Source organism: Oryctolagus cuniculus, chromosome 7, assembly GCF_964237555.1.
Source record: "Oryctolagus cuniculus chromosome 7, mOryCun1.1, whole genome shotgun sequence".
NCBI lineage: Eukaryota > Metazoa > Chordata > Mammalia > Lagomorpha > Leporidae > Oryctolagus > Oryctolagus cuniculus.
In genome coordinates, this window is record NC_091438.1 from 2,598,450 (window position 1) to 2,612,266 (window position 13,817).

The 13,817-nt window shown below is 43.4% G+C and overlaps 1 protein-coding gene across 10 annotated transcripts in view; it reads left to right on the forward strand.

Annotated features, from left to right (window-relative positions):
- Positions 1-13,817, forward strand: part of RABGAP1L (RAB GTPase activating protein 1 like) — a 788,918-nt gene that overhangs the window by 81,838 nt on the left and 693,263 nt on the right. For all 10 annotated transcript variants that reach the window (XM_070077150.1, XM_070077152.1, XM_070077147.1 and 7 more), the window contains one exon: positions 12,041-12,251. In XM_070077150.1, coding sequence (XP_069933251.1) covers positions 12,041-12,251 — 211 coding nt within the window. The remainder of the gene's footprint in view (positions 1-12,040; positions 12,252-13,817) is intronic.

Below are 13,817 nucleotides of genomic sequence, written 5' to 3' on the forward strand. Positions count from 1 at the left end.
TGCCTTATACATAAGGATATTCCAGTTATTAACCTCCCTGTCAGATACCTAGTTTGCTAATGTTTTCTCTCATTAGGAAGGTTGCCTCTTCACTTTGTTGATTGTTTCCTTTGATGTGCTATAAGCTTTTCAGTGTAATGAAATCCCACATGTCTACTTTTGCTTTTGTTTCTTGTGTATTTGGAGCCTTATCCATAAAATCCTTATCCATTCTAAAATGTTTCTTCTATGTTTTCTTCTAAGAGTGAAAGACAGTGATTTGGTTTCATTCTCTGTGTGAGTACTCGATTTTCCCAGTCTTACTTATTGAAGAAACTCTTTTCTCGCGTGTATGTTCCTTGCACCTTTGTCAAGGACCACTTGGCTGTGGATGCATGAGTTTACTTCTAGGCTTCCTGTAGCCAATGAGTTTTCTACCTTCCGATATTTTGTTTTTACTTGTTAGCATCCATCTTTGGGTTTGAAAAACCCCTTTGGCATATCTTGTAGGGCAGGTTTGATGGTAATAAATTCTCTTAGCTTTTGTTTGAGAATGCCTTTGTTTCTTCTTCATATCTAAAAAGTAGCTTTCTGGGTACAATATGCTGTATTCTTGGTTGGCAGTTTTTTCTTTCAGTACTCTGAGTGTCTAATTCTACTGTCTTCCGGCCTTTTAGGCTTCTGCGAAGAAGTCTTTAGTCTGGAAAACTAGGACATGCTTCAGTGTTAACTTTTTTTCTTCTCTCTTGCAGCTTTAAGAATCTTCTCTTTATCTTTAATCTTGGAGAACTTAATTATAATATGTCTTGTTGTAGACTGAGTTGAATCTAACTGGTGACCTCTGACCCTCCTACATCTGGATAGTTTTGTCTTTCTGTAGCCTGGGTTTTTGTTTGTTGGTTTGTTTTTTATCTCTTTGAATATGCTTTCTACTTCTCTGAAGTCCCTTGTGAATCCTATCAACTCATGGTCTCCCATGGGGTGCAGGGCCCAAGTACCCTCCACTGCACTCCCGGGCCACAGCAGAGAGCTGGCCTGGAAGAGGGGCAACCAGGACAGAATCTGGCGCCCTGACCGGGACTAGAACCTGGTGTGCTGGCGCCGCAAGGCGGAGGATTAGCCTAGTGAGCCACTGCGCCGGCCTCCATACATAAGTTTCTGTCCAGTTCCTGACACCTTATTTTGCTCATTCATTGAGGTCGTTGTTCCTGAAAGCTCTCCATGCTAGTTGGTATAGCATGTCCTTTGTGCATTGAAGGATTAGGACTTCCCCCATTCTTTGTAATCTGGCCCTGTTTGTGCCTGCCTTCCAGAAATTCTAAGCAGTCTGCTTATTGTTTCTGAGCTTATGTACACTTTTGCTGTTTGAACATTATGTGACACCCTAAGTTGAGGTTTGCTGGAAGCCTGTTATTGGTGTATTGTTGCTGTTGTAGCACTAGAAGGCATTCCTATCCTAGGTCTGTCCTAAAACTGAAGTTAGTACGTTGTGTCAGAATGAACTGGAAGTGTCTAAAAAGTGTAGCTCCTCTCTGCAAACCTCTTCTTGAGGCCAGGGTAGGCCCAGACAGATGATTTACAGTAACTGGCCTGTAGTTATGTACCATGGGATTCTGCCTAGCCCTGGATTCTGATGCAATGTTTTACCTGTTCTCTCGGATGGACAATTACTACCTCTCTCTTGTACTGCCTTGGGTTAGGGGAGGAGTAGGTCGGGTAGACCTGTGCTTAACCAGTGGCATGATACCGAATCATACCCTGAGCCCACGGCCCACGGCCCACGGCCCACGGCCCACCGCCCACCAAGTTTAGTACAGCATGGAAGTAGGACCAAAGGCCTGTTTCTTTGGACTGCCTGCTGCTGAGGTGAATTCGTGGCCTGAGGCTACTGTGGTCAGATACAGGTCTTACTGGCTGGGGTGGCACCAGGGTAGGTCCAGAGGCTTGTCCACAGGCCCTGGCCCAGGGACCTGGACCAATAGGATCTGACCAGTGTTAGGTTTTATCAGCCTGGGGGTATGTTTCAAGATACAGTCCTGTGTTCTCTGTTCTGTAGTTGCTGGAGTGTTGCTCCTTGTTGTTTAGGGAGGGATGCCTGAGGTTTAGGGAGGGAGGGTGAAGGCAGTCCTTTGGCTGTTCACCCCACTGACACTAAGGTAGGTCACTCTAGCAGCCATAGGGCCCTGTGCAGTCTCCAGGCCTGTGTATGCTGGTGGTTATACAAGTTGGAAATGAGTCCATCTTACATCAGAACAGGGTTCTGTTCAGTGCTGGGACAAGTCTAGAGCCTCTATCTGCAAACACTAGCCTGGGGAGAGGGACCTTTGGGTCTTAATATAGCAGGCCTAGCCCTGCGCTTCAAGGCGTAGTCACATACTGAATTTCCTTCCCTGCTTCCCAAGCTAGAGTCTTGTTCTGCTGTCAAATGGAGGTTGTAGGAAGAGTAGTTAAGACAATCCCTTGGCTTGTCTGTAGATAGTAGCCTGGGGGAAAGGGGCCTTGAGTCCTGTCTGGCACCGGGTTTTAAATTGGGGAACTTGGTACTGGGTTTCAAATCTAAGGTCTGCACTTGATGATCTCTCCCTCTCCTGAGTCAAAGATACTGGGTTTCTTCCCTGGGTGTGCCACTTGGAATTGGGGGCGGGTTATGTGGCAATTCTTTCTTTCTGGCCTACTTTAATGTGTCTTTTTTTTTATTATCATACTGAAAGTAGGTACTGTGTTCTCTCACCTGACTTTCTTGGCTCATGGAGGTGGCTGGTGTTGGAGTAGTTACTTCAGTTGGAGTTTCAGTGGGGGGATAATTATGGCACATCTCACTCAGCTACTGTCTGCTCTTCCTGTGTGACACTTGACACAGCTGGCTTTGTAGCTGCCATTTTTGCATTTCCTCCTCTGCTTTTGGTTTCTCCGTTCTTCCTCCTGTTGAATTATTGAACATTTTTAAGTGTTTTAATTTATTTAGTGGTATTTTTTTTAGTGTTTGCTTTGAGTTATAGTATATACACCCCAGTGTTCACAGTCTACTTAGATACAGGTTTTCTTTAAAAATTAGTCACTTCCAATACAGTGGGCAGCCATTATAACCATATATGGCTTTTTATTCTGCCCTTTTTATTCTATTGACATATGTAATACAGTTATGTGCATTGAAAAACACATGAGACAGTGTGATACTTACAGTGGTTCACATGTTTTAAAGAATTTGTGAGGAGAAAAATGAATGTGTTGTATTTGTTACTACTTCTTTTGCTCTTGAAGTTCCAGATTGCCCTAGCATCGTACTTTTTCTTCGGTCTGAAGAGCTTCATGTAGCATTTCTTTTACTTATTTTTAAAAGATGTATTTATTTGAAATGTACAGCAACAGAGGGAGAGGGACTCACACAACATAAGAAAGTACATTTAAAATGAATGAAAATATCAAAGTTCTTAATGCAAAAACAGAAAACTTAAAAAGAACCAATGTAAATTGCTATTGTTTGCACACACACACACACACACACATACAAGGTTTGTTTATTTGTAAGGCAGAGTTATAGAGAGAAAGTGGAGAGAGAGAGACAGAGTTCTTCCAGTGGCTGGTTCACTCCCTGAATGGCTGCAATGGCCAGGGCTGGCCCAGGCGAAAGCCAGGAGACAAGAGCTTCATCTGACTCTCTCACATGGGTGGCAGGAGCCCAAGGACTTTGGCCATGTTCTGCTGCTTTCCCAGGCCATCATCAGGCAGTGGATTGAAAGTGAGCAGCCAGCACATGATCTGGTGCCCACGTGGCATGCCACCATTGCATCTTGTGTCTTCACCTACTATGCCACAACACCAGCTCAGACATATGAAACACAAATTTGAGCGTCTGTGAATTAAGGTTTTTTTTTTTTTTTTTTTTTTTTTTTTTTTTTTGGGTCAGGGGATGATGTTGTGATGTTGTGTCATACCAGATAAAGCCCCACCTGCAGTGCTGGCATTCCATGTGGGTGCCACTTCAAGTCCTGGCTTCAGCACTTCCTATCCAGCTCTCTGCTGTGGCCTGGGAAAGTAGTGGAAGATGGCCCAAGTCCTTGGCCCCTGCACCCGCGTGGGAGACCCGGAAGAAGCTCTTGGCTCCTGCCTTTGGATTGTCCCCGCTCCAGCATAGTGGCCATTTGGGGAGTGAACCAGCAGATGAAAGACCTCTCTCTCTGCCTCTGCCTCTGCCTCTCTATAACTCTGCCTTTTTCTGATTAGCTTTTATTTAAGATTTAGGATTCGCAATAGTCACCATTTACAAAACAGAACGAGAGCTCCCAAGGGCTAATAAGCAGAACAGCGTTTTAAGGGGGAAATGAGGGACAGAATAAAAACAAACATTATTAGATTGCAAATCTGTTTTTCAGGAAAAACTGGTGTTTCAGAATCAGCGTCCCTAAAGCTGTAGTTTATGTGACATTTAGTGCAAATAACTCTTGATTCTGTCTGGTGTGCTGGGGGCCTAGTGCAGGAGCTCAGCTGCCTTATGATGGTATTAATGTGGGGTTCCTTTAGTTTTGACCCCCACTCAGTTAAGACCCCTCACTTGTATACCCTTGCCCTTCCACACTGCTGCCTTGTACATTCACATGAACTCAGGTGGGAGAACTCCCAACCCACCGCTTCTACTTAGGTTGCTCCACCTACACAGCCTGTACTTAATGAGCTGTTTACATAGTAGTTTACCAACGCTTGCCTCTCATGATTGTCAGCCTTCAAATAAGCAGTTTCCCTGGGTGATACCACCTCTAAATAGGTTGTGACTACACTTTAGTCGGGAGCTAAAACTTCTCAAGATCTGGCCGAAGCCAGTTCAAGGACACCGAGGCCTTTAACATTGCTCAAGGCAAAGTGTTCATTCCCTCCCTGTAGCCGCCATTGCACAGCGTTAAATGGAGTCTGCATGTGTCTGCTCTCCAGGGCTCAGCTCTGGACTTAGTGATAGGTTAGTGTTCCCTGACAAGCTCATGGAGGAATGCACAGGTATGCACGTGATATGCGATGCCCTCCCTGAGGGGCAGAGCCTGCAGTTGTGCCCCACCCCCCACCCCGTGACCCCTTTGGGTAAAGACATCCTCCCATTGCAGCCCAGGTGGTCGTGTTGCTGGAGGTTTAACGGGCTGCTCATGAACAGCAGGTGGCTTCAGTTACGTACAAACTGTGCTCTGGTGCTGCAGGAATTAAGTTAAATTTTGTCAAAGAGAAATTTCTGGAAGATTGTTTTTATTCTTGTTATATAAATACCTGCATAATATTCTAGGTCTTGTTTCTTGGCCCACAAAACCTCAAATACTTATTATGTATATATGGCCTTTTATGGAAGCAGCTCAGGGGGCCTGCGTTGTGGTGCTGAGAGTGAACTGCCTCTGCAGTGCCAGCATCCCATGTAGACGCTGCTCCACTTCCCATCCAGCTCCCTGCTGATGAGCCTATGAGGGCAGTGGAGGGTGGCCCAAGTACTTTGGTCTCTGCATCTACATGGGAGACCCAGATAGAGTTCCAGGCTCCTGGCTTTGGCATGCCCCATCCCTGGTGGTTGTGGCCATTTGGAGAATGAACTGGCAGAGGGACGATCTCTGTCTCTTTGTACCTCTGCTTTTCAAGTGGATAAGTAAATCTTGGGAAAAAAAAAAAAAAACCCTGAGGATTCATCTTTTGATTATTTAATTTAAAGTTTAAAAAAATACATGGTTTGGGAGGTACCAGCATTGTGGTATAGCAGGCTAAGACGCTGCCTGCAATGCCAGCATCCGGCTGCTCCACTTCTGATCCAGCTGCCTGCTAATGGATCTGTGAAAGCAGCAGAAGGTGGCCCAAGTCTCTGGGCCTCTGCACCCAACATGTGGGAGACCCGGAAGAAGCTCTTGGCTTCAGTCTAGCCCAGCCCTGGCTGTCACAGCTATTTCAGGAGTTAACCAGTAGATGGAAGACTTCTCTGTTTCTCTTCCCCTCTCTCTGCAACTCTGCCTTTCAAATAAACAAATACATCTTTAAAAAAGAAATTTATATGTATATTTATTTGAAAGTCAGAGTTAAACAGAGAGAGGAGAGGCAGAGAGAGAGCAAGAGAAAGGTCTTCCATCCACTAGTTCACTCCCCAATTGGCTGCAACCGCCGGAGCAGCACCAATCTGAAGCCAGGAGCCAGGAGCTTCTTCCAGGTCTCCCGCATGGGTGCATGGGCCCAAGCACTTGGGCCATCATCTTCTGCTATCCTAGACCATAGCAGAGACCTGAATCAGAAGTGGAGCAGCCGGGTCTCGAACCAGTGCCCATGTGGGTTGTCGGCGCTTCAGGCCAGGGTGTTAACTTGCTGCACTACAGCGCTGGCCCCTATCCATAAGTCTTTAAAACAAAACAAACAAAAAAAAAATCAAATCCTGTCACTATATATATATATATATATATATATGGGCCTGTCACTTTATATATATATATATATGTATATATATACATATATATATATATATATATATAGGCCCATGCTATAGCACAGCAGGTTAAGCCGCTGTCTGCAGTACCAGCTTCTGCCTACTCCACTTCTGATCCGGCTCCCTACTAATGTGTTTTGGAAAAGCACTGGAAGATGGCCCAAGAACTTGGGCCTCTGCCACCCATGTGGGAGATCCTGATGAACTTCCTGGCTCCTGGCTTCTGCCTGCCCATTGAGGCCATTTGGGGAATGAGCCAGAGGATAGATTTCTCTCTCTCTTCCTCTGCCTCTCCCTGTCTGTAACTCTTCCTTTCAAATAAATAAATCCTTTAAAACATACATATATATTTGCATATAAATGTACCTTTTCCTCCCTGTTTTCTCTGTTTCATTTCCCCTCTCTTTTCCTGCCTTTTTTTTTTTTTTTAAGATTTATTTATTTATTTGAAGTCAGAGTTACAGAGAGAGAGAAGGAGAGGCAGAGAGACAGAGGTCTTCCATCTGCTGGTACATGTCCCAGTTGACCACAGTGGCCGGAACTGTGCTGATCCGAAGCCAGGAGCTTCTTCCGGGTCTCCTATGTGGGTGCAGGGGCCTAAGGACTTGGGCCGTCTTCTGTTTTCCCAGGCCATAACAGAGAGATGGATTGGAAGTGGAGCAGCCGGGACCCAAACTGGTACCCATATGGAATGCTGGCACTGCAAGCGGCGGCTTTACCAGCTAAGCCACAGCGCTGGCCCCCTGCCTTCTTTTGCATTGAGTATTTTTTTTCTTAATTTTTGAGCGTTTTTTTTTTTTTTAAAGATATATTTAGTAACTTGAGAGGCAGATTTAAAGAGAGATGGAGAGACAGAGAGGTCTTCCATCTGCTGGTTCACTCTGCAGATGGCCACAGCTGCTGGAACTTAGCTGATCGGAAACCAGTAGTCAGCAGCTTCTTCTGGGTCTCCTATGCTGGTGCAGGGGCCCAAGCACTTGGGCCATCTTCCGTTACTTTCCCAGGCCACAGCAGGCAGCTGGGTGGGAAGCAGACCAGCTGGGACTCAGTGTGCCCTATGGGATGCTGGCACTGCAGGCAGGTGCTTAATCTATGCCATGGTGCTGGCCCCTTTATTGAGTATTTTTTAATGTTCCATTTAACTCTGCATGTGGCATCTTAGCTATATAATTAAAAAATATGTATTATTTATTTGGAAGGCAGAGAGAATTGAGGTGTAGGGGGAGAGATTGATTGATTCCTATCCACTGCTTCATTCCCCAAATGAATGCAACAACTGGGATGGCCTGGGCTGATACATGGGGTTCTGAGAACTCAGTCTGGATCTCCCATGTAGGGTGCAAGGATCCGAGTGCTGGAGATGCCATCCGTGGTGCGCGTTACCAGGCAGCTAGAATCAGAGCAGAGCTGCAAATTGAACCCAGGCACTCCAGTATGGGATACATGTGTCCCAAGCTGTGTCCTAACTGCTCTGCCAAACTCCTAGCACAGCTATGCAATTTTGTTTTATGATTTTAGTGATTACTCTGCGGTTTATAGCATGAGGTTTTAATACATATATTTTAATAATAAGGCATTTCACGTACACTATCAATTCTTTCATCTCTTCCCCTGCAGACTTTGTGCTTTTATCACCATTCATTTTGCTTATATACATGTGTTACAGACTCTGCAAAGTAGAGTTATTTTAGGGGCTTAACCTACTCCATTATATATATTTTTATAATCTAAAATTATTTTATTCAGAGACAGATGAGGGGAACCGAGAGAGAGAGAGCGCGTGAGCGAGCGTGTTTGTGCTTCTCATTCACTGATTCACTCCCTAGATACCTGTAGGGTTGGAGTCAGGAACTGGCATAGCAATCTAGGTCTTATATGTAGGTGGCAGGAAACTGGTCTCTTGAGCCATTGCCACAGCCTCCCAGGGTCTGCATTGAATCTAGGCACTCCAGTGTGGGACAGGGGCATCTTAATAGGCTAAATGCCTCATCCTATTGTATTTGGAAAAAAATTTAAAAAGCAAGGAAAAAAGTCTTTTTCCTCATATTTATACCTAGATACTCTTCAGTTCCCTCTAGTGTCATTTTCCTTTAGCCTAAGAAACTTTTAACATTCTTCTGCAAATTAGAATCTACTGTTACATCAATTCAGGGAATATTTGACTATAATTCTAGACTGTTTTTTGGTTCTTTGTTTTTCTTCAAATTCTGATCACATTTAAATAATTTTATTTACTTTACTTCTTTGAAAGGGGGAGAGAGCAAGTGAGTGTGAGAGAATGTGTCCCTATCTGTTCGTTCACTCCTCAAATGTTTGTATCATCCCAGGCTGGCCAGGCTGGTGCCAGGTGCTGGAACTCAACCCAGGTCTCCAGTGTGAATGACAGGGACCCAATTACTCGAGCCATCACCTCTGACTCCCAGAATGTACATGAGCAGGAGTGTTGACTTGGAGTGGAGCTGGTGCCTGAACCCATGCACTCTGATGTGGGATGCAGGAGTTGCAAGTGATGTCTTTTTTTTTTTTTTTTTTTTTTTTTGACAGGCAGAGTGGACAGTGAGAGAGAGAGACAGAGAGAAAGGTCTTCCTTTGCCGTTGGTTCACCCTCCAATGGCCACCACGGCTGGCGCGCAAGTGATGTCTGAACAGTTAGGCTGGGCACCTGCTGGCTTGTTCATGGTTGTAATAACTTTTTAAAAAGCCTGGGCTGCCAATTTTATCATCTGTCATTTTTTGATCCATTTCTGTACTATTTTGTTTATTGGGTCTGTAGAGTTACTAATCTTGGGTTATACAAATTGGTAAAATATTTAAGTCTTCAGCCCCCCTTTCTCTTTTAGGACTTCAGTTACATATGTCAGACCACTTGAACTACTTCATCTACCATGCTTATCAATCACTGAAGCATGGTTTTACCACTGGACTTGCAATTAATTGTTACTGCATTATAGTGCTTGTTGCATATCTAAATGATACATGCAGATAATAACAATATACAACAAGCAGTATAAACATGTTAATATTCAGCCTTAAAATGTATTTGTCATTTAAAATTTATCACCTTTGAAATATAGTATATTGAGCAAATACAAAAAGAAGGAAACTATACTTCAGTGACTGAAGAACACGGTGGAGAAATAGTTAATTTTGAATGGCTTTAGTATCAATGGAAAAAGTTCATAGTGAGGATACATATTTTAGACTAGTATTTATGAACTAGAGTAGGGAGGTTTTTAATGACTTTGGTGAATTATTTATTAAAATCCTTTTTTTTTTTATTATTTGACAGGTAGAGTTATAGACAGTGAGAGAGAGATAGATAGAAAGGTATTCCTTCCGTTGGTTCACTCCCCAAATGGCCGCTACAGCCGGCAGTGCGCTGATCCAAAGCCAGGAGCCAGGTGCTTCCTCCTGGTCTCCCATGTGGGTACAGGGGCCCAAGCACTTGGGCCATCCTCCATTGCCCTCTTGGGCCACAGCAGAGAGCTCGACTGGAAGAGGAGTAGCCGGGACTAGAACCTGGTGCCCATATGGGATGCCAGTGCCGCAGGTAGAGGATTAACCAAGTGAGCCACGGCGCCGGCCCCGAATTATATATTAAAATCCTTTAAGATGAATCTGATATTGAGAATTTGAACATGATGCAAGGACCTAGTTCAAGTGAGATGGGTTTGCTTAATTTTAGGCAGCATGGATATGGGTAAAGAGAGAGGGAAAGAGTTGGAGACAAGCTGAATGTGTGTTTTAGGTAGAGACAGAAAGGAGAACACTGTTACTACCTGATACTTGCAAGTAGATGCTTCCTAACTGCTCTATGATGTGGTTAGAATTAAAGTGGACATTTTATTAAAAGAAATTCATCAAGGTTGGAGTGGAATTGATTGAAGCAATCATAGACTAATGTATCACAAATAACTGTTTTGAGGAAAAAAATTTCATTGGAATACTTACATGGTTCATAGAAGCCAGGAAGGGCAAAATAAAGGAACTTATGTTGTTATTGTTAGGTGGTGTGATATTTTTAACATGTTTACTTTTCCTTTGACAATTAGGCTATTTAATAAATGTGGTGCTACAAAAGTTCCTGGGGGAAAAGGAATTAAAAAATAAGTTCATTTTATGAAAAAAAAATTGAAATTCATGCAGTTTTTTCATGATACACATTTTTCATGAATTTTTGAAGACCCCTTGTTTGCATGGTTTCCAGATTTTTTTCACCAAAATAAACTTACCTTTATGAAATTTGAAAAATTTATTTTCATTTTATTTGGAAGAGAGAGAAAAAGATAGTTCATCCTTTGTTTCACACTCCAACTACCTACAACGTTTGTGATTGGGCCAGGGCAAAGCCTGGAGCCTGAACTCCATCCAGTCACCCACGTGGGTGGCAGGAGCCCAACTACTTGAGACATCTCTGGTTGTACGTTAGCAGGAGACTGGACTTGGAAGCAAAGCCAGGACTCAAACACAGGCACTCTGATATGGGGTGTGGGCATTGCGAGTGTGTATTTATTTATTTGAGAAGCAAAATTATAGACCAAGAGGGAGAGACAGGGAGAGTTCTTCCATCTGCTGGTTTATTTCCCAAATGGCTGCAATGACCAGAGCTGGGCTGATCTGAAGCCAGGAGCTTCTTCCTGGTCTCCCACAGGTGTATAGGGGCCCAAGAACTTGGGCCATCTTCCACAGCTTTCTCAGGCCATTAGCAGTGAGATGGATTGGAAGTGGAGCAGGTGGTACATGAATCTGTGCCCATGTGATATGGTGGCGCCACAGGCAGAGGCTTAACATACTATGCCACAGAGCCGGCCTTGCAAGTATGTCTTAACCACTGCACCAAGTGCCTGCCTAGTTAACTTATTTGTAATACAAATTTTCACTAGGTTCTTGAGGCATTCTTACATGAAGAATCTTTAACAAATTTTATGTTTAATATTCTTTTTAAAATATTTATTTATTTGAAAGGGTTAAAAAATCCATTGTTTATGGGCTAATTCATACTATCTTTAACATAGGTTTTTTCTTGTTATTGTTCTGTATCATTTAAACTGAACATTTTTGAGGCAGGTGTTGAAGCTGTGGCTTGTAATACCCACATCCCATTTTCAGAGAGCCTGGTTGGAGTCACTGCTGTAGTCCTGATTCTAACTTACTGCTAAGGTACACCCTGGGAGGCAGCAAATGATGTCTCAGGTATTTGGGTCCCTGCCACACATGTGGGCAACACACTTGAGTTCTGGGCCTCTGGCTTTGGCCTAGCCCAGCTCTTGCTATGTTTGGGAGTGAACCAACCGATAGGAGATCTCCTTATCTCCCTGTCTCACTGTCATTCTGCCATTTAAATAAATTAATTAATTAAAAAATTAAAAAAAAAAACCTTCACTTTTTTAAAAATAGAGCTTAATTTGTTTCCTCTGAAGAAGTTATAGCCAAGAAAGTTATTTTTCGAGATTTGTAGGTACAAAATGGCTAATTCTAGAACTCTGAGTTAACATTTAGGATTAACAATAAAAGACATGACAGCAGAGACTTAAATTTTTTTTGTAATGCTTTGCTTCTTTTTGGGCATTTGTAGAATTTTGCATTGAATTTTTAGTGTTTATTGATGTTGTTGTTGTTCTGCAGAAATTTCTACACCCAGACCATCTTCTCCAAGTGGACTAGCTGAAGAAGATAGTGTTTTATTTAACAAACTGACCTACTTAGGATGTATGAAAGTTTCTTCCCCACGAAATGAAGTGGAGGCTTTGCGGGCAATGGCCACCATGAAGTCTTCTAGTCAGTACCCTTTTCCTGTTACTCTGTATGTGCCAAATGTTCCTGAAGGTTCTGTGAGGTAAGTTCCGATTTCCTTTTTCTGTAGACACGTGCTGAGTCTTTAGAATGATGGTGAGGATTCCCTTTTGGAAGTCAGGTGAAGGCCTCACAGTGAATTCACTTAGACATTTAAAGTAAATGTTATGTTTAGGCTTAGACTGTGGTGTTTATTTGCAAGGAGCACTTGCAGACTTAGAAGTAAAACTAAGAATAATGATAATTTGTATTTCTCCATTCTGAAGTAGTATTAAAAACCTCTCTTATCATGTCATGTAACAGTGGCTCAGGAAACCAGAGTGAGCCTTAGCTTTTAAGCTGTTGATGTATATTAGATGAGGAAGAAGCAAATGGTTATGCCTAATTAGGTTAACATGTAGTGTCATCTGAACCATGACTTTCCTCAGATGTAAATGAGGTAACTGCTTTCCTGCACTCAGTCCTCTGGTGGCCTCTGATCACACTTTGCTTGCATCTGATCTCCTCAATCTGCCTGGCCTCTGATGACTTACTGCTCTGGGTTGATCTTCTGTCCTTCTTCCTCCCACCTTCCCCTGTCGTGGTTCCTTTGGGCTGCTGTTATAAACTGCCACAGACCAGGTGGCTTAGAAACAACAGAAATTAATTTCTCACAGTTCTAGAAGAGGGAAATTTCTAGATCCAAGCTTCAGCCTAACTTCAGGTTTCCAGTGAGGGCCTGCTTCCTGGCTCCTATGTCCTTACATGATGGAAGGTATCCTAGTTAGTAGAAGGAGATGAGAGAGTTCTCTGGGCTCCCTTTATAAGGGACTAATCCATTCATGCGGACTCTAATCTCACTCCACTTTTCTCCCTTTCCATCATCAAAAGAAGATAAAGACTGTACATGGTGTGTGTGTGTGTGTGTGTGTGTGTGTGTAAGATTTGCAGGGATATGAAGATAATTCGTTTTCCTGCATTTGTAGTGCCAGCAGCCTCACTCTCCCTCTCTCTTACAGCATTCCTGTCATCCTAGCCTCCTTGTTCTTTCCCAGACTTATCAGTCATGATCTTGGCTAAGGGCCTTTGCATATTCTCTTTGTTCTACCTAAATACTCTCCTTGGTCTTTCAATAGCTGTTTCTTTTCTCTCTAATTTCACTTTAAGACTCATATTGTTGAAGAAGCCTTCCATGGTCATATCATCATATCTCTGTTTCCCTCCACAGGACATTTTCTTTCCTTTTTTCCTTTTCCTTTTCCTTTTCCTGTTTCTTTTCCTTTTCTTTCTTTCCTATCTTCCTACCTTCCTTTCCTCCCTCCCTCCCACTCTTTCTTTTAAAGATTTATTTATTTGAAAGACTGAGTTACAGAAAGGAAGTGGCAAGAGAAAGAGAAGTCTTCCATCCACTGGTTCACTCCCCAAATGGCCACAGTGGCCTGAGCTGAGCCCAGAGCTTCTTTCAGACCTCCCACGTGGGTGCAGGGGCCCAGGCACTTGGACCACCTTCTGCTGCTTCCCAGGTGCATCGCAGGGAGCTGGATTGAAAGTGGAGCAGCCAGGACTTGAACTGGCACCCATATAAGATTCTGGCACAGAAGGCAGCAGTTTAACCTGCTACTCAGCACCA